Raw genomic sequence first — 23,367 nt, 5'->3', positions numbered from 1 at the left:
AGCCTGTTTTCATCTTTTGTGTTGGCATTCTGTGTCTCCTTTCAGTCTATATACTTGCATCTTTCTTTTGCTCTGAGAAAATGTTAGATTTTCTTTACTTTTTCTCCAATACTTTTACTATTTTCTTTATTTCATATGTGCTCTCCATAGTTTTCATTCCTCTTCTCTATGACCCTTACTATATTTCTGGTCAAAACTATTTTCCTTTGGGCCCCTTGAAATTTAATCTTTAATTTCTGAGATTATTTTGTCTTTTTCTTCTATTTCCTGAGTTTGGTCAACTCTCATTTCACATCTTCCTGTATATTCTCTGCTTCTAGTCTGATTTATTTAGAACTTATTACTTAAGGTAATTTTTGTTTTAATGTTCAAATCCTTGTTTCAACATTTTAATTCAGTTTAGAGTATTGTGTTACAGTTTTTTCTGTTTTATAGTTATTCTGTTTGTTTTTTGTTTGGGGCAGAGAGAATATTCTTATCTGCTGAAATATTTCACTTCACATTTCTATCTTATAGCTTTGCATGGATATTTCCTGCTATTTTGTGTTCATTTTGAAATGTCATATGTTTTTTGTACAAGCCTGCAGGTAGGGGGCAAGGTTTGAGTATCTATGTCCCTTTTTTTCCCATGTGATTCTTTTTTTTTTTTTTCAAATTTTTAGAGCAGTTTTAGGTTTTACAGCAAAATTGAGAGGAAGGTACAGGAATTTCCTGTATGCTTTCTGCCCTGACACATGCATAGCCTCCCTTATTTTCAAAATCCTCCACCAGAGTGGTACATGTGTTACGACTAATGAACCTACATCGACATATCATAATCACCCAAAGTCCATAGTTTACCGTAGGGCCCACTCTTGGTGTTGAACATTCTATAGGTTTGGACAAATGTAAAATGGCATGTATCCATGATTACCATATCATACAGAGTATTTTTCACTATCGCCAAGATCCTCTGTGCTCTGCCTATTGACATCTTCCTCCCCACTGCCAACTCCTGTCAACTACTGATTTTTTTTTTTTTTTTTTTTTTGGCTGCATTGGGTCTTTGTTGCTGCACACAGGCTTTCTCTAGTTGCAGCGAGTGGGGGCTACTCCTTGTGGTGGTGCACAGGCTTCTCATTGCAGTGGCTTCTTGTTGCAGAGCACAGGCTCTAGGTGCATGGGCTTCAGTAGTTGTGGCACACAGGCTCAGTAGTTGTGGGTCATAGGCTTTAGAGTGCTGGCTCAGTAGTTGTGGTGCACAAGCTTAGTTGCTCCACGGCATGTGGGATCTTCCTAGACCAGGGCTTGAACCCGTGCCCCTTGCATTGGCAGGCGGATTCTTTTTTTTTTTTAACATCTTTATTGGAGTATAATTGATTTACAGTTTTGTGTTTGTTTCTGCTGTATAACAAAGTGAATCAGCTATATGCATACTTATATCCCCATATCCCCTCCCTGTGCATCTCCCTCCCACCCTCCTTATCCCACCCCTCTAGGTGGTCGCAAAGCACTGAGCTGATCTCCCTGTGTCATGCAGCTGTTTCCCACTAGCTGTTTTACATTTGGTAGTGTATATGTCAGTGCTACTCTGTCACTTCGTCCCAGCTTACCCTTCCCCCTCCCCGTGTCCTCAAGTCCATTCTCTACATCTGTGTATTTATTCCTGTCCTACCCCTAGCTTCTTCAGAATCTTTTTTTTTTTACATTCCATATATATGTGTTAGCATATGGTATTTGTTTTTCTCTTTCTGACTTACTTCACTCTGTATGACAGACTCTAGGTCCAGCCACCTCACTACAAATAACTCAATTTCGTTTCTTTTTATGGCTGAGTAATATTCCATTGTATATATGTGAGCAGGAAGATTCTTAACCATTGTACCACCGGGGAAGCCCAACTACTGATATTTTTATTGTCTCCGTAGTTTTGCCTTTTCCAGAATGTCATATAGTTGGAATCATAAAATAAGTAGCCTTTTCAGATTGACTTTTTTCACTAAGCAATATGCATTTAAGTTTCCTCCATGTAAAAAGCTCATTTCTTTTTAGCGCTGAATAACATTTCACTGTCTGGATGTACCACGGTTTAGTTATTCATTCACCAACTGAAGGACATCTTGGTTACTTCCAAGTTTTGGCAATTATGAATAAAGCTGCTATAAACATCTGTGTGCAAGTATTTGTGTGAACTTAAGTTTTCAGCTCCTTAGAGTAAATACCAAGGAGTGAAATTGCTGGATCATATGGTAAGAGTATGTTTAGTTTTGTTAAAAACTCACCAGGGACTTACCTGGTGGCACCACTGTCAAGAATCCGCCTGCCAGCGCAGGGGACACAGCTTCAAGCCCTGGTCTGGGAAGATCCCACATGCTGCAGAGCAAGTAAGTCTGTGTGCCACAACTACTGAGCCTGTGCTCTAGAGCCCTCGAGCCACAACTACTGAAACCTGTGTACCTAGAGCCCATGCTCCACAACAAGAGAGACCACCGCAATGAGAAGTGCACGCACTGCAACGAAGAGTAACCCCCACTCACTGCAACTAGAGAAAGCCTGTGCATAACAATGAAGACCCAACACAGCCAAAAACAAAAAGATAAAAAAAAAAAACCTCACCAAACTGTCTTCCAAGTGGCTGTACCAATTTGCATACTTGCAGCATTGGTGCTGTCAGTGCTCCAAATTTTGGTCATTCTAATAGGTGTGAAATGGTATCTCATTGTTTTGACTTGAATTTCTCTGATGACATTTGATGTGGAGCATGTTTTCATATACTTATATGCCATCTATATATCTTCTTTCATGAGGTGTCTGTTAGGATTTGTGGCCCGTTTTTTAATCGGGCTGTTTTCTTATTGAGCTTTAAGAGTTCTTTGTATGTTTTAGATAAGAGTCCTTTATCAGATGTGTCTTTTGCAAATATTGGGTTGGCCAAAAAATTCATTTGTTTTTTTCTGTAAGATGTTATGGAAAACTCCAAATGAACTTTTTAGCCAACCCAGTATTTTTTTTCTCCCACTCCATGATTTTTTTTCTCTTGACAGTGCCTTTCACATAGCAGAAAATTTTACTTTTAATGAAATTTGGTTTCTCAATTCTTTTTTATTTTTAAAAACATTTTGTAGTGACATTTATTGGTTTTCTTTCTAATTTTATAAGCAATACACATTCATTGCAGACAACTAGAAATACATAAAAGCATAAAGTAAAAATCAACAATCACCCATAACCCACCCCCCAGAGATAACTATCATTAGCATTTTAATACATTATTTCAGTGTCTACATATTTTTTTAATTGAAGTGTAATTGACTCACAATATTATGTTAGTTCCAGGTATATAACACAGTGGTTCAATATTTCTATACATTACAAAATGATCACCATGATATATCCAGTTACCATCTGTCACCCTACAAAGATATTACAATATAATTGACTATTTCCCTGCGCTGTACATTTCATCCCTGTGACTCATTTATTTTGTAACTGGAAGTTTGTACCTCTTAATCTCCCTTACCTATTTTATTCATACCACCACTCCCCTCCCCTCAGGCAACCACCGATTTGTTCTCTGTGTCTAAGACTCTTTTGTTATGTTTGTTCATTTGTTTTGTTTTTTAGATTCCACATTCCATATACACTGACATATAAGTGAAGTCATATGGTACATGTCTTTCTCTGTCTGACTTACTTCACTTAGCAAAATCCCCTCTAGGTCCATTCGTGTTGTTGCACATGGAAAGATTTCATTCTTTTTATAGCTGAGTAATATTCCATTGTACGTATTTATATACACACCACATCTTCTTTATTCATTCATCTGTTGATGGACACTTAGGTTGCCTCTATATCTTAGCTATTGTAAATAGTGCTGCAGTAAACATAGGGGTACAAGTATCTTTTTGAATTAGTTGTTTACATTTTCTTCATATAAGTATCCAGAAGTGAAATTGTTTGGTTGTATGATAGTTTTATTTTTAATTTTTTAAGGAACTACCATAATGTTTTCCATAGTGGTTGCACCAGTTTAATACATTCCCACCAACAATGCACGAGGGTCCCCCTTTCTCTACACCCTTGCCAACATTTGTTATTTGTTTTTTTGATAATAGCAATTCTTTCTTTCTTTTTTTTTTTGGCTGTGCCATGCAGCATGTGAGATCTTAGTTCCCTGACCAGGGATCAAACCCACACCTCCTGCATTGGAAGCGTGGAGTCTTAACCACTGGAATGCCAGGGAAGTCCCTGATAAGCAATTCTGACAGGTGTGAGGTAATATCTCACTGTGGTTTTGATTTTTATTTCCATGATGATTAGGGATGTTGAGCATCTCTTGATATTCCTGTTGGCCATCTGTATGTCTTTTTTGGAAAATGTCTGGTCAGGTCTTCTGCCCATTTTTTAATTGGGTTGTTTGTTTTTTTATGTTGAGTTGTGTAAGTTCTTTGTATACTTTTGATATAACCCCTCATCAGGTATATTGTTTGCAAATATCTTCTCCATTCAGTAGGCAGCCTTTTACTTTTGTTGATAGTTTACTTTGTTGTGCAAAACCTTTTTAGTTTGATGTAGTCCAATTTGTTTATTTTTGTTTTTGTTTCCCTTGCATAAGGAGAGAGATCCAAAAACATATTGCTAAGGCCAATATCAAAGAGCATACTGCCTATGTTTTCTTCTAGGAGATTGATGGTTTCAGGTCTTACATTTAAGTCTTTAATCCATTTTGAGTTTTTGGTTTTTTTGGTTTTTTTTTTTTTTATGGTTTGAGAGTGTAGTCCAGTTTCATTCTTTTGCATGTAGCTGTCCAGTTTTTCCAACACCAATTATGAAGAAGCTGTCTTTTCCCCATTATGTATTCTTACCTCCTTTGTTGTAGATTAAATTGACCATATAAGTGTGGGTTTATTTCTGGGCTCTCTGTTCTGTTCCATTGATCCATCTGTCTGTTTTTGTGCGAGTACCACACCATTTTGATTACTATAGCTTTGTAGTGTGGTTTAAAATCAGGGAGCATGATATCTCCAGCTTTGTTCTTCTTTCTCAAGATCGTTTTGACTATTTGAGGTCTTTTGTGTTTCTATACAAATTTTAGAATTGTTCTAATTCTGTGGAAAATGCCATTGGTTCTATCTAGGTTTCTTAATTCAAAAGCATCCTCTTCTGTTACTAAAGGGAAGTTGAATTTTTAAGTAGATGGAAACTTTTGGGGGCGGGGTCAGTGTGTTTCCTGATTTTGTGGTTCTCTTTTGTCTCTGTAAGATCTTTAATTTCCATTGTTTGCTTTCTTTTTCCTCTTCACCATCAAGCATCTGAGAAATTCCTCCCCATTCAGAGGCTACCTCTTCTTCTGAATGGTGCCTTCCTAAAACTGCAAGGAGATTTTCAAGCGAGTGTTCTAATCTACCAGTTCTCAAACCTTTTCTCCATATTTCTTTTCTCAGGTAGAACTCTATTAGAGAGGATTTCACCTGTATCCTACCACTGCTATACTCCTGTGAACCTCTGTTCTTTTCCACACAATCTCTACCGTACTTTGCTCTGGTGTGGACTCTGGATTTGATCCTGCTGGGTTTAGATGTTTATTTTTCTACTTTTATGTAAATTGAAATTCTTAATAATCTCTGTGCAATGGTTGCTCTAGGGTTGTTTTATTAATTCTCTTTATTTATGTGATTTTTTTTTGGTGAATATGTGGAGAAATAGTTTTGAGTAGCCACAATGTATCTTCCATAAAATTTATATATATATATTTATTTTTAAGACTGGCCTAGCTTCCAAATTATGGTTTCTAAATATCATTTTCCAGTAAAAGGAATCAGAATTCCATACAGAAATGACTGATTCCATGTTTGGGACAGAAATGTATAAAGTGAGCCTGGAATATTTTGTCCTAGAAGAAGGGAAGAAAGCAAGCAATCAAAGACTCAAGTAGAGCCATGTCAAAAGGACTCAGGAGCCAACTTTAAGAAGACCATACCTGCCAAAAATTGGACACTTTGAGCATCAATAAGGATAGTAACTGTAACAGATAGAAACACTGAAATATATTTAAACAGAAAACTATGAGTCCATAATGATACTTAAAAACAAATCTCGGGGCTTCCCTGGTGGCGCAGTGGTTGAGAGTCCGCCTGCCGATGCAGGGGACACGGGTTCGTGCCCCGGTCCGGGAAGATCCCACATGCCGCGGAGCGGCTGGGCCCGTGAGCCATGGCCACTGAGCCTGCACGTCCAGAGCCTGTGCTCCGCAACAGGAGAGGCCACAACAGTGAGAGGTCCGCGTACAGCAAAAAAAAAAAAAAAAAAAACTTATTCGTTGCTTCTATGAGGATGCTAGAAAATCAATTCTAGGGAACTAATGCTAGGGAATCAAAACTGGTAAGTGAAGGAAAAGAATGAAGCATTTATTTTGTCTTTCATTAGGAAATATACCTCTGGGTAACCAAATAGTTGGTGAAAGAAATTTTATCTTTATAGAAGTATTCCAGTGAAAGAATAAAGAATGAATGATAAAATATCACCATCTTGCAACCTCCAATGAATTTAACAGATCTAGGCAATAAATGATTGCTGGTGTATCATGGAAAAAGAAAACCAGTCATTATGTACCTCCTGTTAGATGTACTCAACACCACCTGTGAAGTGTCCCTGCCAAAAAAATTAACCTGAATCTGATCAAGCATTTAAATCTACTTAACAATTTACAGGACAAATGAGATAAACTTACAGTGTAAAAGATACCACAATGATGCAATCAGCAAAATCCAGAGGAAAACAGTAAAACAAACTACTTCTTCAACTAATAAGTTGCAAGGAAAAAGAGAGAGAAAATGGGGGTAAAAAGGAGAGTTATCTGTGGATTTAAAAACTTCAAAAATATACCAACCAATTGCAGAGATGAACCCTATTGGATCTTGATTCTTACAAACTATAAAAAAATTTAAGAATGGTATACTGAAGAAATGAAAACAGTCACTGGGTGGATATCCAGGAATCATTATTATTTTAAGGCATGATATGGTATTCTGGTTTTTTTATTTTTTATTAATTTATTTATTTTTGGCTGCGTTGGGTCTTCGTTGCTGCACACGGGCTTTCTCTAGTTGCATTGAGCAGGGGCTACTCTTCACTGCGGTGCATGGCCTTTTCATTGCGATGGCCTCTCTTGTTGCAGGGCATGGGATCTAGGCACATGGGCTTCAGTAGTTGTAGCACACGGGCTCAGTAGTTATGGTTCATGGGCTCTAGAGTGCAGGCTCAGTAGTTGTGGCGCACAGGCTTAGTTGCTCCGCGGCATGTGGGATCTTCCCAGACCAGGGCTTGAACCCATGTCCCCTGCACTGGCAGGCAGATTCTTAACCACTGCGCCACCAGGGAGGTCCAGTATTGTGGTTTTGTTTTATTTTAATAATGTTATTTTTGGACTTCCCTGGTGGTCCAGTGGTAAAGTATCCACCTTACAATGCTGGGGACATGGGTTTGATCCCTGGTCAGGGAACTAAGATCCCACATGCCATGGGGCAACTAAGCCCGTGTGCCACAACTACTGAGCTTGCACGCCTCAACTGGAGAGCCTCTGTGCCTCTAACTACAGAGCCCACGCACTCTGGAACCTGCGCGCCACAACTACAGAACCCACATGTCCTGGAGCCTGCGTGCCACAAGTAGAGAAGAGAAAATCAGCACGCCACAACTAGAGAGAAGCCTGCATGCTGCAACGAAAGATCCCACAGGCATCAATGAAGATCCCGTGTGCCGCAGCTAAGACCTGACACGGCCATAAATGAATGAATAAATAAATAAATAATAAATTAAAAACGTCATTTTCTCTTAGACGTATATACTGAAATATGTATAAATGTCTAGGATATCTTCAAGATTATCCTGAAGGATGATGAATGGGTGTGTGTATTGATGAAACAAGACTGAAGCTCGATGATGGATGCAAAGAGGCTGATTGTACAGTCTTTCTTTTTCTTTTGTTTAGAATCTTTTTCTAATGTTGGAATATTCCATAATAATTTTTTTAAAACTGGTAGTAATGTTAATCTGGGGTGATCAAAATGTCCTTGTTATTTTATTCTTTGAACCTTTTGAGTCTTTAAATTTTTTCTTTAACATCTTTATTGGAGTATAATTGCTTTACAATGTTGTGTTAGTTTCTGCTGTATAACAAAGTGAATCAGCTATATGTATACATATATCCCCATATCCCCTCCCTCTTGCATCTCCCTCCCACCCTCCCTATCCCACCCATCTTGGTGGTCACAAAAAGCATAACAAAAGTATGTCTCTGGATGGGGGTTGACTTTGAAACTATAAGGCAACAGAAACAAAGGAAAATACTGATAAACTTGATTGCATCAGATTTGAATTACTATGCATCAAAGCCCATTGTAAACAAAATTAAGTGACTAACTGGGTTTAATATTCATTGTAAATATTGCAAGAAATTATTTTACCATTTCACAAGCAAAACACTAAAATTCCAACAGAAAATGGTCAAGAATATGTCCAGATAATTTATAGAAGACAAAATGGCTAACAAGCATATCTTAAATATTAAATTGCACCAATATTTAAAAAAGTAAAACAATGAGATACTTTTTTGCCTATCAAACTATTACAGATTATATCTAATTCTCAACACTGCATTTTTTTTAACCATATATCCCACAGGCATTCCTTTTTTTTTTCTTTTAATTAATTAATTTATTTTTGGCTGTGTTGGGTCTTCGTTGCTGTGCAAAGGCTTTCTGTAGTTGCAGTGAGTGGGGGGCTACTCTTCATTGGGGTGTGAGGGCTTCTCATTGTGGTGGCTTCTCTTGTTGTGGAGCACAGGCTCTAGGGCACGTGGGCTTCAGTAGTTGCAGCTCACGGGCTCAGTAGTTGTGGCTTGCAGGCTCTAGAGTGCAGGCTCGGTAGTTGTGGCGCATGGGCTTAGTTGCTTTGAGGCATGTGGGATCTTCCCAGACCAGGGCTTGAACCCACGTCCCCTGCATTGGCAGGTGGATTCTTAACTGCTTCTCCACCAGGGAAGCCCCAAACACTGCATTTTCTGGAAAGCAATTTTCCAACATATATCAAGAATCTTAAATATATTTATATCCTAAAGGAATATTTTTAAATGCAGGGAAAGATTTTTGTTCAGGATTATTCAGTTATACTATTCATAACAGGAAAACACTGGAAACAAGTGAATGACTTATGTTTAAATAAATTGTAGTTATTTTAGATATATAATTGTAAAAATTTTTTTAAGTTGAATTACATGAAAAAATGGTCAGAATAACAATGACTGAAAGCTATATACTGAAGCTATATACAGAAGGATCCTATATGAAACACATAAATATGTAGGGAACAGATTGTAGAAATAGATTAAAGTGTTAATAATGGTTATATCTGATTGTTGGTTTATGGGTAATTAATTTCTCTATACCTGTTTGTATTTTTTAGGTTTTGCACAATGAGAACTCTTATAGTCAGAGAAAAATTACAGAAAAAGTCCAAGTCATCCTTCCAATGAGCCCCTTTCCTTGTCCCCAAATTTCCTAACTAGATGCCCCGTGCCTGTCTTGTTTTCCAGGGAGAAGAACATTTTCATTCCACTGTTACAGATAAAAGCTCTGCTATGGGAGCTTTCCTTCAAATCAAAGTGTAATTCAACAATAACTGACTGAAAGCAGATCCTTACCCTTAATAGGGGAGGAACTGAGTCTTTATTGGGAGAGATATTTTGTTGAGTTTTGCACATTGTTGCAGGTTGAGGAGTAACTTTTTTCTTTCAGTTAAAGTCACCAGAAAAGGTGAGAGAAAGTTTTTCTTACATGGGCTCTTTAGGAATAGATAACCCAGATACCAGCTATCTTTCATGATATGGATATAAGCAGATTCTACATGGCCATGTGAAGGGACTTCTGAAGGAAAACATGAATGTAAAGCAGGTTTTATTATCATCATTTAAAAAATTATTAGCCTCTGTGACCTTCATGACTAGTTAGGGTGCTAAGTAAGAAAGGTTCAGTCTCAGCCCACTGGTCAACGGCAGCCTGAGTGGGTATAATCAACCCCACCAAGGACATTTACACAAGAATGAACCTGAAGAACAGATTGGCATATCGTTTGGTCTTACTGATTCCCATGCACAAGTAGCTCATTCCTATCTTTTTGCTTTGTGTATTTACTTTTCTTGCTTACCCTATCAATAAGGTCTTTATTCTTTTAAGTCCCACTCTTCCTTCAGGACACTGATGTGAACACAGAAAATGATCTTTGGTGCTCTTTGAAGAGGCAGTTAATTGGAAATTCCAACTGCCTGTCCTTTAGATTTTTCTAAGCATGCTTCCGTACTTGGTAGCAGCTGATTGGCTGTTACCAAAGTTAAGTGGACTACTAAACCAGTAAACTGTGAAAACTCAGCTCCCAGTTTTGGGTCTTCTTTCTCAGCCTGTATGGAAGAAAGCTTGGGAAAATATAAAAAAGAAAAGTGCAACTGGTTGGACATTCCACTAAGAAGGAATTACAGTAAGAAATAAGGGCCCTACTATAGTATGAATTTTCAGTGTAATCACTCTTCCATGATAATAGAGTAACTACAAATGAACCGGTAGGTTCCTCCTTTGGGACAATTCCCAATATTTATTTGATGCCAGAGAATAGAAAATACCCAGATATATGACCTATATCTGACCGTTACATGAAACTCATAAGCATTAAATGGGAATAATTAGTGGGGATAATTTGACTGTTAAGGATGCGTAGGAGAGTGTGATGAAGATAAAGAAGTTGCTTCAATGTATAAAGATATGGATTCAGAGCTAATATTTATCAAGTGCTTAGTTTGTGTAAAGTAGCTAGCTGTTAGATGTTTTAGTATATTATTCGTCTAATTCTCATAACAGCCCTGTGAAGTGTTATCCCTATTTTACTGAATAGAAAGTAAACTTGAAGAAGTTAAGTAACTTTCCAAAGATCAAACATCTCAGTGGGCAGAGCTGATCTTAGGCCAAAGTCTGTGCCTTTTCTCTAACCATGAGATAATTGTTGAAAGAAGGTAGTACCAAATTGAGAAAGTCATAATATTGAAGAAGGAGAATAATGAGACTAATGTATGTATGAAGCAGAATTATGGTGAACAAATTTAGCAGTTTTGGTGATAGGTCAAATCTACTCAAGAATGTAGTGTGGAATAAGTTTTTAAGTTTTCATTTTGTGGCATCTTTTTATGCTGACTAGATCAATTCAATCAGGAGACCGTGGTTCTAAGCCCAACTCTGTAACTAGCTAGTAACGGACTTTGGACATGTTACTTAATGTCTCATATGTCAACTCTAAAGTAAAGTACATTTCATCTCTAAATTAAAAAAAAACATATATATAATTATATATATAGGCTATAAATATGAATTTATATATATGGGCTGAATTATTAGAGTAAGGGAATGTGCAGCTAGCACAAAGCCATGGAGAGTTCAAAGATCACTCCTTGGCTGTCTTACCCGTAAATATGCTCTCTGGGGTTTCCTTTCCTTAATGAAAGCATTTAAAAGCCTTTCAAATTAAGTTTTTAGTTCTTGACTCAAAGACAGATACAGTCAAATCCACTTAAATGAAATTAGAGATCTTCTTATATTTACTTGAGAGAACTGAATTGGAACAACTTTGAAGATAGCTTATTAAGAGGTCATCCAAACTGGGGTCCTGGAATATAATACATTTCACACATATTTCAGGGGTGAGGAAAGCTTATGGGTTCTAATAATGCTGTTATGTCATTTAATTTAAATGTTTAGCAAAATAATACAAGATTTTCCTGGTAAGGGAACTATTTTCAAAGTTTGTCTCTGGTAACTTCTCCATTTAATGTTAAATTCATTCTTACACCAAAAATAATATTGAACATAGCACTGTGCAGATGTAATTTTGATGAACCATTTATTTCCTCTACCTTGTGAAAACAAGTTGTTTTCTTAGATGACTAAAAAATGCACTTAAAAAACAATTCTCCCCTAACCATGTGATAAGGGTGAGGAATTCAAAATCCAACAAATGTTGAGCTTTCTACTGTCAGTTAAATGTACTGAATCAAGCAAATCAATTTTGAGAGAAGAAAAACATCAGTTAAATTTAATTTACTCAGCAGTTGTCAGGAACCCCAAAGGATCTGGATTTTACTCTTCCTGTAGCTGGCGAGTCAGTCTTACTGTTTCTTGGGTGCTGGCAAAAGATACAGACTCCTGGGTCAGAGATGTAGGACTTTATCACCCACAGCAAAAGCATTAGTCACTGTCAACATCATGCTCACTCCAGTTCCCCATGTCCCCTTCCTCCCTCCCTCCTCCACCCTAGTCCCATGGAGTCTCATGCTGTATTAGTTTACTAGGGCTAACAAGGTACTACACACTGAGTGTCTCACAGCTCTGGAGTTTAGAAATCTGAGATTATCCCGAACCTGGATTTGGGTCGGTTTCCCTGATGTGCAGCAAAGCCAGTCTGACACCGGGTTGTGGTGAAGGAAAGTAAGTTTATTGCAGGGTGCCAAGAAAGGAGAATATGCAACTAGTACTCAAAAGACCTGAACTCCCTGATGGCTTTCAGGGAAGGGTTTTTAAAGGCACCATTAGGGATGTGGGTTGCAGGGTGCCTGATCAGTTCGTGGACATTCTTCTGATTGATTGGCAGTGAGGTAACAGGGTGATGTTTCCAGAGTCAATATCATCAACTTTCTGTTCCCAGTTGGTCTGGGGTCTACGCACTTGTGGTCAGCTGTTTCCATCTGGTGGGAGTCTAGTTTCTGTAAAAACAACTTAGGAATGTGCTTCAGACATTATTATCTATGTCCTTCATGGACGAACTAAAGGTCCTGTGACTCTGCTATATGGCTGATCTTTTGTTTAAATTGTTACCAGTTTACTTTCCTGGCCCAACAGTTATTCTTTATTATTATATGTTCACATTTTCCTAATCATTAACTCTTTAGCCATCCCTTTGAGACTCGGGAGAAACCTGAAGACATCAGGAGAAACCTCTTTTACTTCAAGAGATGCGGGGCACAGAGAGTCCTGAACGAAGTGAGAGGGTACCAAAGGGTCCTGCTCAGTTTCAACATCAAGATGTTAGCAGAGCTAGTTCCCTCTGAGAGCCACGAGGGAAGGATCTGTTCCAGGCCTCTCTCCTTGGCTTATAAACGGCTGCCTTCTCCCTGTGTCTTCATATCATCTTCTACCTGTACAAGAGTGTGTCCAAATTTCGCCTTCTTATAAAGACACCAGTTATACTGGATTAGGGCCTACCCTAATGATTTAATTTTAACTTAATTACTTCTGTAAAGACCCTATCTCCAAATATGACCACATTCTGATATACTGGGGGTTAGGACTTCAGCATATGAATTTGGGAGGGGGGAACAATTCAGCCCATGACGGATGCTTGCTAACACACATAGTGGTGTGCATTACAGGAGAAGAACACGGAGTTGGGAGATTCACCATGGAAATAAGCCTGTGCTTGTCCAGAGGATGTTACCTTATGCCTCAAGGTTGCTTGCTGCAAACACAACTCTGAGAAAAGGACCTTGCATTCCTGGCACACAGCAAGGATGTGCAGGGATGCTCAGGACTCACATGGATTGTCTCTCCCAAGAGCAATGCTGTCACAGTCTAAGATCAAGGTACAACTGTACCATCCTGAGTCTTTATCAAGTCAGGTTGTGTTTTACACAGATGTAGAATTGATCATGCCTTTCTAACAGTTGCAGAAAATCCTGAGCCACAGCTCTTTAGTTTGCAATAATTATATTTATAAATATCTTTGATACCAGTTAAGAAGTAAGTGTAGAGCTTAGTCAATTGTCTGCTTTTGTCACATAATGAGAAATATTTTTAATGCAAAGAAGAGATGATTTCTTTACTATGCCATTGTTTATAGCAAAAGGAACTAAAAAATATCTTCAGAGTAATTGAATGGAAATAATTCTTTTTTCTTCCAACAGATGGAATTGTCACTTTTATATGTTATGATTTTACTTTTGAACATTTTTGATTTTTCATCAGGAATAACATATAATAAAGGTAAGTTTCAGACTCTTTTTACTCTCTAAAATAGAGAATATCTTCTCAAGACTTCCCCTTTATATCCCTTCCTCACTAACAGTTAAAATATTTTTCTTTTAGTACTTCTTCTTTACCTTATATTCCAGTTTTTCCCAGGTATTATCTATTGTACTCTGGTCCAGAGGTTTCTAATAATATCATTGTGTACATCAGGACTTTTCTTTTGTTATAGTATTTCATTACTTATAAGTCATAGAATATTTAAATTTTAAGGAACATTTTATATTTGCAAAACTTGAATTATTTGGATAGATCTTTTTGATTTTTCCTCCATGAATGGTTGCATGTAGGATGAATTGTAAACTGAATTATAGGCTAATAGACTGAGAATTTTCTGAAATTAATACATGGATTAAATTGCCCAATAGGACTTTCATGGTGTAAAACTTTGCAAAAGGAATAAGACAAATCCACCTCCATTTGTGCAGATTGTATAGGCTCTGTAGTATCCTGAACTGGATCTACCAGAACATAGTCGATGGTCAAAAAATTGTTGACTGAGTGGATGGAGAGACTCAGGCTCTCTTCTACACATGGGTGTGTTGCAGAATTGGGTGAGTTCTAGGATGAACCAGTTCTAGTTCCTATATTCCACTAGAGAATATATTACACAAGTATGGACATAACCAAAGATTGGATAGTCACCGGCAAACTTATGAGATTTCAGAGAAGGGAGAATGTACTTCCAACTGGGGCAGGGGATGGAGTGAGTCAGAGGAAACACTGTATGAAAGATATCAATCCATATTTGTCCCCCAAATGTCTGTACATGCATGGGGAAGAGCATCCTACAAAGACAACATCAGGTAAGTGATGAATAAAGTCGTAGAGGTAGGCAACCACAGAACATGATGGGAGCAGTAAATAGTTCATTCTGACTTGAATGAAAGAATAGAAGAAGTAAAATATTTTGGAAAGATAGGAAACTATCTTATATTATAGAGGTACTTGAATGCCAAGCTAAGGAATTTGGGCTTTAGTCAATATTCATTGGAAAGTCATTTAAGATGACTGGGTAGAGGAATAACATCTCAAAGCTACAGTTTAGGAAGATTAATATGGCAGCAATATGTAAAGTAGATTGGTGGAGGGAAAGTTGGGAGGCAGAGAGAACAGACAGAAGACCATGACAGTAGTTTACACCAGACCTTCAGTCATGAAGTCAGTTTTTTGGTCATGCATTGCATCAGTTGAAAAAAAGAAAAAGTGTAAGCTTCGTTCTCCAATATTCTCTATTTATTCTTAAATTATGTACTTGTACTACTGTACTAATATATTGTGTACCTTGTAAACCTACACAAAACCCAGAAATTAAAAAGGGATAAAAAAGGATGAAATAATCTTTTAAAATTATTATAAGGTATACTGATCAACATCATAAAATTCTTTGAAATTTTAAGATTTTTGGTGAGAAAATGTGATGTAAATATATTTTTTTAAATCTTGGAGTCAAAGTTTATAGAGATTTGAAGATCTGGCTCTAATTCAATTTATTTTGGTATTTGACTTTAATTAGCTATTATATTAAAAATATATCTCACAAATTTTTGTATATCTAAATGGGATAAATGCATGTTGGCTTAATGAATAAAATATGATACTCATTTTTCAATCCCATCTATCAACTTTGTAAAGGTTTTTATTGAAAAATTTTAGTAAGCTTCCAGCTTTCTGTATGTCAATCAACTTTTTTCCATTTTAAGCAAATAGTTCCAAACTTCATTGAAATTCATTTGAAATATTTAAATCAAGTAAAAAAATTTCCATTTTCGGGGCTTCCCTGGTGGCACAGTGGTTGAGAGTCCGCCTGCCGATGCAGGGGACACGGGTTCGTGCCCCAGTCCGGGAGGATCCCACATGCCGCGGAGCGGCTGGGCCCGTGAGCCATGGCCGCTGAGCCTGCGCGTCCGGAGCCTATGCTGCGCAACAGGAGAGGCCACAACAGTGAGAGGCCCGCATACCGCGAAAAAAAAAAAATTTCCATTTTCAAGTTTCTAAAGTATTGCAGATATGACAGTTATTATAGATGATATATTTATGAGATATCCAGTAACAAAATCACATACTAATGTAAACATTTCCAGCTGCCTATATTCAAAATGCTCTCTCCACAGCATGCATTTTTTAAGGTATTTAATTTAATGTTCATTGTTCAAATGAACCTTCAGTTTGGAAGGCCAGACTGAGTCCTGATTTACTTTTTGAAACTGTCTGTTAGCATATTCCTGACAGCCATTTGTCATTTCAGAAAGATGAATGGAAATCAAAAGAGCTGGAGTAGAAATTCTCATATCAGAAAAAATAGACTTTAAAATAAAGACTATTACAAGAGACAAAGAAGGACACTACATAATGATCAAGAGATCAATCCAAGAAGAAGATATAACAATTGTAAATATTTATGGACCCAGCATAGGAGCACCTCAATACATAAGGCAAATGCTAACAGGCATAAAAGGGGAAATTGACAGTAACACAATAATAGTAGGGGCCTATAACACCCCACTTTCACCAATGGACAGATCAACCAAAATGAAAATGAATAAGGAAACACAAACTTTAAATGATACATTAAACAAGGTGGACTAAAAACAAACAAAACAAACAAACAAAAAAACCCGAGATGGATTTAATTGATATTTATAGGACAATCCATCCAAAAACAACAGAATACACTTACTTCTGAAGTGCTCATGGAACATTCTCCAGGATAGATCATATATTGGGTGACAAATCAAGCCTTGGTAAATTTAAGAAAAATGAAATCATATCAAGTATCTTTCCCGACCACAATGCTATGAGACTAGATATCAATTACAGGAAAACATCTGTAAAAACTACAGACACATGGAGGCTAAACAATATGCTACTAAATAATCAAGAGATCACTGAAGAAATCAAAGAAGAAATCAAAAGATACCTAGAAACAAATGACAATGAAAACACAACGGCCCAAAACCTATGGGATGAAGCAAAAAAGCACTTCTAAGAGGGAAGTTTAGAGCAATACAATCCTACCTCAAGAAACAAGAAACATCTAAAGTAAACAAACTAACCTTATACCTAAAGCAATTAGAGAAAGAAGAACAAAAAAACCCCAAAGTTAGTAGAAGGAAAGAAGTCATAAAGATCAGATCAGAAATAAATGAAAAAGAAATGAAGGAAATGATAGCAAAGATCAGTAAACTAAAAGCTGGTTCTTTGAGAAGATAAACAAAATTGATAAACCATTAGCCAGACTCATCAAGAAAAAAAGGGAGAAGACTCAAATCAACAGAATTAGAAATGACAAAGGAGAAGTAACAACTGACACTGCAGAAATACAAAGGATCATTAGAGATTACTACAAGCAACTATTTGCCAGTAAAATGGACAACCTAGAAGAAATGGACAAATTCTCAGAAAAGCACAACCTTCTGAGAATGAACCAGGAAGAAATAGAAAATATGAACAGACCAATCACAAGCACTGAAATTGAAACTGTGATTAAAAATCTTCCAACAAACAAAAGCCCAGGACCAGATGGATTCACAGGTGAATTCTATCAAACATTTAGAGAAGAGCTAACACCTATACTTCTCAAACTCTTCCAAAATATAGCAGAGGGAGGAACACTCCCAAATTCATTCTACGAGGCCACCATCACCCTGATACCAAAACCAGACAGAGATGTTACAAAAAAAGAAAACGATAGGCCAATATCATGGATGAACATAGATGCAAAACTCTTCAACAAAATACTAGCAAACAGAATCCAACAGCACATTAAAAGAATCATACACCATGGTCAAGTGGGGTTTATCCCAGGAATGCAAGGATTCTTCAATATATGCAAATTAATCAATGTGATGCACCATATTAACAAACTGAAGGATCAAAACCGTATGATCATCTCAATAGATGCAGAAAAAGCTTTTGACAAAAGTCAACACCCATTTATGATAAAAAAAATCTCCAGAAAGTAGGAATAGAGGGAACTTACCTCAATATAATAAAGGCCATAAATGACAAACACACAGCCAACATCGTTCTCAATGGTGAAAAACTGAAACTATTTTCTCTAAGATCAGGCACAGGACAAGGTTGCCAACTCTCACCACTATTATTCAACATAGTTTTGGAAGATTTAGCCACAGCAATCAGAGAAGAAAAAGAAATAGAAGGAATCCAAATCAGAAAAGAAGAAGTAAAAATGTCACTGTTTGCAGATGACATGATACTACACATAGAGAATCCTAAAGATGCCACCAGAAAACTATTAGAGCTAATCAATGAATTTGGTAAAGTAGCAGGATACAAAATTAATGCACAGAAATCTCTTGCATTCCTATACACTAATAATGAAAAATCTGAAAGAGAAATTAAGGAAACACTCCCATTTACCATTGCAACAAAAAGAATAAAATATCTAGGAATAAACCTACCTCGGGAGACAAAAGACCTGTATGCAGAAAATTATAAGACACTGATGAAAGAAATTAAAGATGATACAAACAGATGGAGAGATATACCATGTTCTTGGATTGGAAGAATCAACATTGTGGAAATGACTCTACTACCCAAAGTAATCTACAGATTCCATGCAATCCCTGTCAAACTACCAATGGCATTTTTCACAAAACTAGAACAAAAAATTTCACAGTTTGTATGGAAACACAAAAGACCCCAAATAGCCAAAGCAATCCTGAGAATGAAAGATGGAGCTGGAGGATTCAGGCTCCCTGACTTCAGACTATACTACAAAGCTACAGTAATCAAGACAGTATGGTACTGGCACAAAAACAGATACATAGATCAATGGAACAGGATAGAAAGCCCAGAGATACACCCACGCACCTATGGTCACCTTATTTTTGATAAAGGAGGCAAGTATATACAATAGAGAAAAGACAGTCTCTTCAATAAGTGGTGCTGGGAAAACTGGACAGCTACATGTAAAAGAATGAAGTTAGAATACTCCCTAACACCACACACAAAAATAAACTCAAAATTGATTAAAGACCTAAATGTAAGCCCAGACAGTATAAAACTCTTAGAAGAAAACATAGGCAGAACACTCTATGACATAAATCACAGCAAGATCCTTTTTGACCCATCTCCTAGAGAAATGGAAATAAAAACAAAAATAAACAAATGGGACCTAATGAAACTTAAAAGTTTTGGCACAGCAAAGGAAACCGTAAACAAGACCAAAAGACAACCCTCAGAATGGGAGAAAATATTTGCAAATGAAGCAACTGACAAAGGATTAATCTCCAAAATATACAAGCAGCTCATGCAGCTCAATATCCAGAAAACAAACAACCCAATCCAAAAATGGGCAGAAGACCTAAATCGACACTTTTCCAAAGAAGATATGCAGATTGCCAACAAACACATGAAAGGATGTTCAACATCACTAATCATTAGAGAAATACAAATCAAAACTACAATGAGGTATCCCCTCACACCAGTCAGAATGGCCATCATCAAAAACTCTACAAACAATAAATGCTGGAGAGGGTATGGAGAAAAGGGAACCCTCTTGCACTGTTGGTTGGAATGTAAATTGATACAGCCACTATGGAGAACAGTATGGAGGTTCCTTAAAAAACTAAAAAGAGAAATACCACATGACGTAGCAATCCCACTACTGGGCATATACCCTGAGAAAACCTTAATTCAAAAAGAGTCATGTACCACAATGTTCACTGCAGCTCTATTTACAGTAGCCAGGACATGGAAGCAACCTAAGTGTCCATTGACAGATGAATGGATAAAGAAGATGTGGCACATATATACAATGGAATATTACTGTCAATGGAATATAGTCTGTCATACAGTGGAGTGAAGGAAGTCAGAAAGAGAAACACAGATACCGTATGCTAACACATATATATGGAATCTAAAAAAAAAAAAGTTCTGAAGAACCTAGGGGCAGGAAAGGAATAAAGACACAGACGTAGAGAATGTACTTGAGGACATGGGGAGGGGGAAGGGTAAGCTGAGATGAAGTGAGAGAGTGACATTGACATATATACACTACCAAATGTAAAATAGGTAGCTAGTGGGAAGCAGCCGCATAGCACAGGGAGATCAGCTTGGTGCTTTGTGACCAACTAGAGGGCTGGGATAGGGAGGGTGCGAGGGAGATGCAAGTGGGAGGGGATACAGGCATATATGTATAGGTATAGCTGATTCACTTTGTTATACAGCAGCAACTAATGCAACAATGTAAGGCAATTATACTCCAATAAAGATGTTTTAAAAAAAGGCAGAAAATTTAAAACACTTAAAAAAAAGTAATATAGGGCTTCCCTGGTGGCGCAGTGGTTGAGGGTCCACCTGCCGATGCAGGGGACATGGGTTCGTGTCCTGGTCTGGAAGATCCCACATGCCGCAGAGCGACTAGGCCCGTGAGCCATGGCCACTGAGCCTGTGCGTCCGGAGCCTGTGCTCCGCAACAGGAGAGGCCACAACAGTGAGAGGCCCTCGTACCACACAAAAAAAAAAAAAAAAAAAGTAATATAAAAACATCCCTAACTCATCTTTAGACAGTTTTTAAAAAAGTACTTTGCCATTGTTTACCACAAAAACCCATGTTTGTTACAAAAGATGTTTGTAGTCACCCTTCATCTAGCCTTACCTCTGATGTCCTTCAGTACTTTTGCAGCATCTGGCTTCAACTTCATTGTGCCAAAGAAAACCAGTGCTGGACAATATTTAAAGCTGTAAAACTACAATTTATTCAGGGACTATTGCAATTGAGGAAAAAAGATCTCAGTATAGAACTAGTCTCAATTCCAAATACAACATAGGCAAGTGGGAATTTATAGCCGAGGAGCAGGTTCATTGTGGGGGAAATTGTGTCTTTGGATGGAAAATTACTAAGAGGAGACATCAAGAGTAGGGAGGATTCTTGCTCAGCTAACCAAACAGTATTCTTGCTGAGGGCAGGCCAGCATGACCATGTGGGTGGATGGTAGGGGATGAGGAATTTGAGTAGATATTGGGAGTGGTTAGATATCAAGGGTGGGGGGGGGTTCCCCTTGGTGGTGCAGTGGTTAAGAATCCGCCTGCCAATGCAGGGGACACGGGTTCAAGCCCTGGTCTGGGAAGATCCCACATGCTGCAGAGCAGCTAAGCCTGTGCTCCACAACTACTGAGCCTGTGCTCTAGAGCCTGTGAGCCACAACTACTGAAGCCTGCAACAAGAGAAGCCACCACAATGAGAAGCTTGCACACGGCAACGAGGAGTAGCCCCTGCTCACCGCAACTAGAGAAAGCCCGTGTGCAGCAACAAAAGACCCAATGCAGCCACAATAAATAAATAAATAAATAAATAAATAAATAAATAAATAAATTTTAAACAAAGGATGGGGGGGTTTCTCTCTAAGGTGACTTCGCAGGATTCTTGTGAAAATAGCTATGCAGGTCTAGCAAGGGATAGGGCCTATCCTCTTCATCAAATCAGGTCCTGCCTTTTTCCAAGAAGGAGTCTGAATTTATACCCAGATTAGAGGAATACATATGACATTGATGAGTGGTCCCATCACAGCCTCTTTCCTCAAACTCAAGATAAGGAGAAGGGATAGAGGATTCTGGGAAGATGGCAGAGTGAGAAGCACAAGAACTCTGCCTCCCCAACTGGACAACAACTGCACTGGCCGAATCTGTCTGATATAACTTTTTTGGAACTCTGGAGTCTGCTGAAGGCTTACAACTTCTAGGGGAGGGCTTGGACAGTAAGCTGCAGTTAATTTCAGTCATTGTCAACTCTTATCACAGTAGAAACTACCCATCCCCCACCCTCAGCCTCATGGCATGCAGCTGTGCACGTGTTCCTGGAGCAGTCACACACAGCTTGCAGAAGCTAGGGTGGGCAAAAAGGACCCTGTCTTCCAAATATTGAGGATCTGTACTCTGATTGCTGCTTCTGATCACAGAGGTGCAGACAAAGAGGCAGGCAGCCATTGTTGTTGTACCTCCCCTCATTGTTGCACACTCCTCTCCCTCAGCTGAACAGATTTTCAAGGGACTTAAAGGGCCAGTGCCCTTTTTACCCCCTTTTTCATTTTTCATTTTTTTCCTCTTTGGGAGCCAGACATTAAAGACTATCAAACAAAAACAAAAACAAAAAAAACTGCATTTAAGGGGATAAATTACAAAATGACAACACATGCCCAGGGAAAAATGACACAGGCTCATAAAAGACCTAAGAAGACCTTAAATTTACACCTGCAGTTGATCCTTGATACAGAGACAGCCTACAACAATTTTTTAAAAACCTGGAAGACAAAAACAGTAACAAAAAAAAGCAAATCCTGGGGAATGAGGAGAATCTAATTTCCAGAGTTACCACACTATTAGATTCAACTGTCCAGTTTTCAACAGAAAATTATAAGACATACAAAGAAACAGGAAAGTATGGCCCATTAAAGGAAAAAAATAAATCACCAGAAATTATCCTGAAAAAAGATTGGATGGCAGATCTACTAGACAAAGACTTTAAAACAACCATGTTAAAGTTGCTCCCAAAACCAAAGAAGATGTGGAGAAGGTCAAGAAAACAATGTATGAGCAAAATGGAAGTATCAATAGAGAAATAGAAGACCTGAAACGAAACCAAGAAGAAATGCAGGGGCTGAAAAGTACAATAACTGAAATGAAAAACTCACTAGAGGGATTCAAAGGCAGATTTAAGCAGGCAGAAGAAAAAAGTCAGCAACTTGAAGATAAGACAATTGTAATTATCAAGTCTCAGGAACAGAAAGAAAAAAGGTTGAAGAAAAGTGTAGAGTGTAAGAGACCTCTGGGAAACCATCAAGTGGACCAACACACACACTGTGGGAGTAATAGCAGAAGAGAGAGAGAAAGGAGCAGGGAGACTATTTGAAGAAATAATGGCTAAAAACTTCCTAAATTTGATGAAAGGCATAAATATGTTTAATATATATATATATATCCATGAAGCTAAGCAAACTCCAAGTCAGATGAACTGACAGAGACCTACACCAAGACACATTGTAATCAAACTTTCAGAAGCCAAAGATAAAGAGAGAATCTTGAAAGCAGCAAGAGAGAAGTGAATAACCACACACAAAGAATCCTCAATTAGATAATAAGCAAATTTCTTATCAGAAACTTTGGAGTCCAGAAGGCAGTGGACTGATATATTCAAATTGCTAAAAGAGGGCTTCCCTGGTGGTGCAGTGGTTGAGAGTCCGCCTGCCAATGCAGGGGACATGGGTTCGTGCCCCAGTCCGGGAAGATCCCACATGCCGCGGAGCGG

The 23,367-nt window shown here is 37.9% G+C and overlaps 1 protein-coding gene across 1 annotated transcript in view; it reads left to right on the top strand.

Moving 5' to 3' along the window:
- Nucleotides 1-13,975: 13,975 nt before the first annotated feature.
- The window catches only part of CATSPERB (cation channel sperm associated auxiliary subunit beta), a gene marked incomplete at both ends in the record, with an annotated part of 130,255 nt that continues 120,863 nt past the window's right edge, over nucleotides 13,976-23,367 (top strand). Inside the window, one exon of the mRNA XM_079699198.1 lies at nucleotides 13,976-14,054. Coding sequence (XP_079555324.1) covers nucleotides 13,976-14,054 — 79 coding nt within the window. The remainder of the gene's footprint in view (nucleotides 14,055-23,367) is intronic.

Source organism: Hyperoodon ampullatus (assembly GCF_949752795.1).
Source record: "Hyperoodon ampullatus genome assembly, chromosome: 3".
NCBI classification, from domain to species: domain Eukaryota; kingdom Metazoa; phylum Chordata; class Mammalia; order Artiodactyla; family Ziphiidae; genus Hyperoodon; species Hyperoodon ampullatus.
The sequence above is the reverse complement of the archived record's forward strand: the minus strand, read 5'-3'. Positions and strand labels throughout refer to the sequence as shown.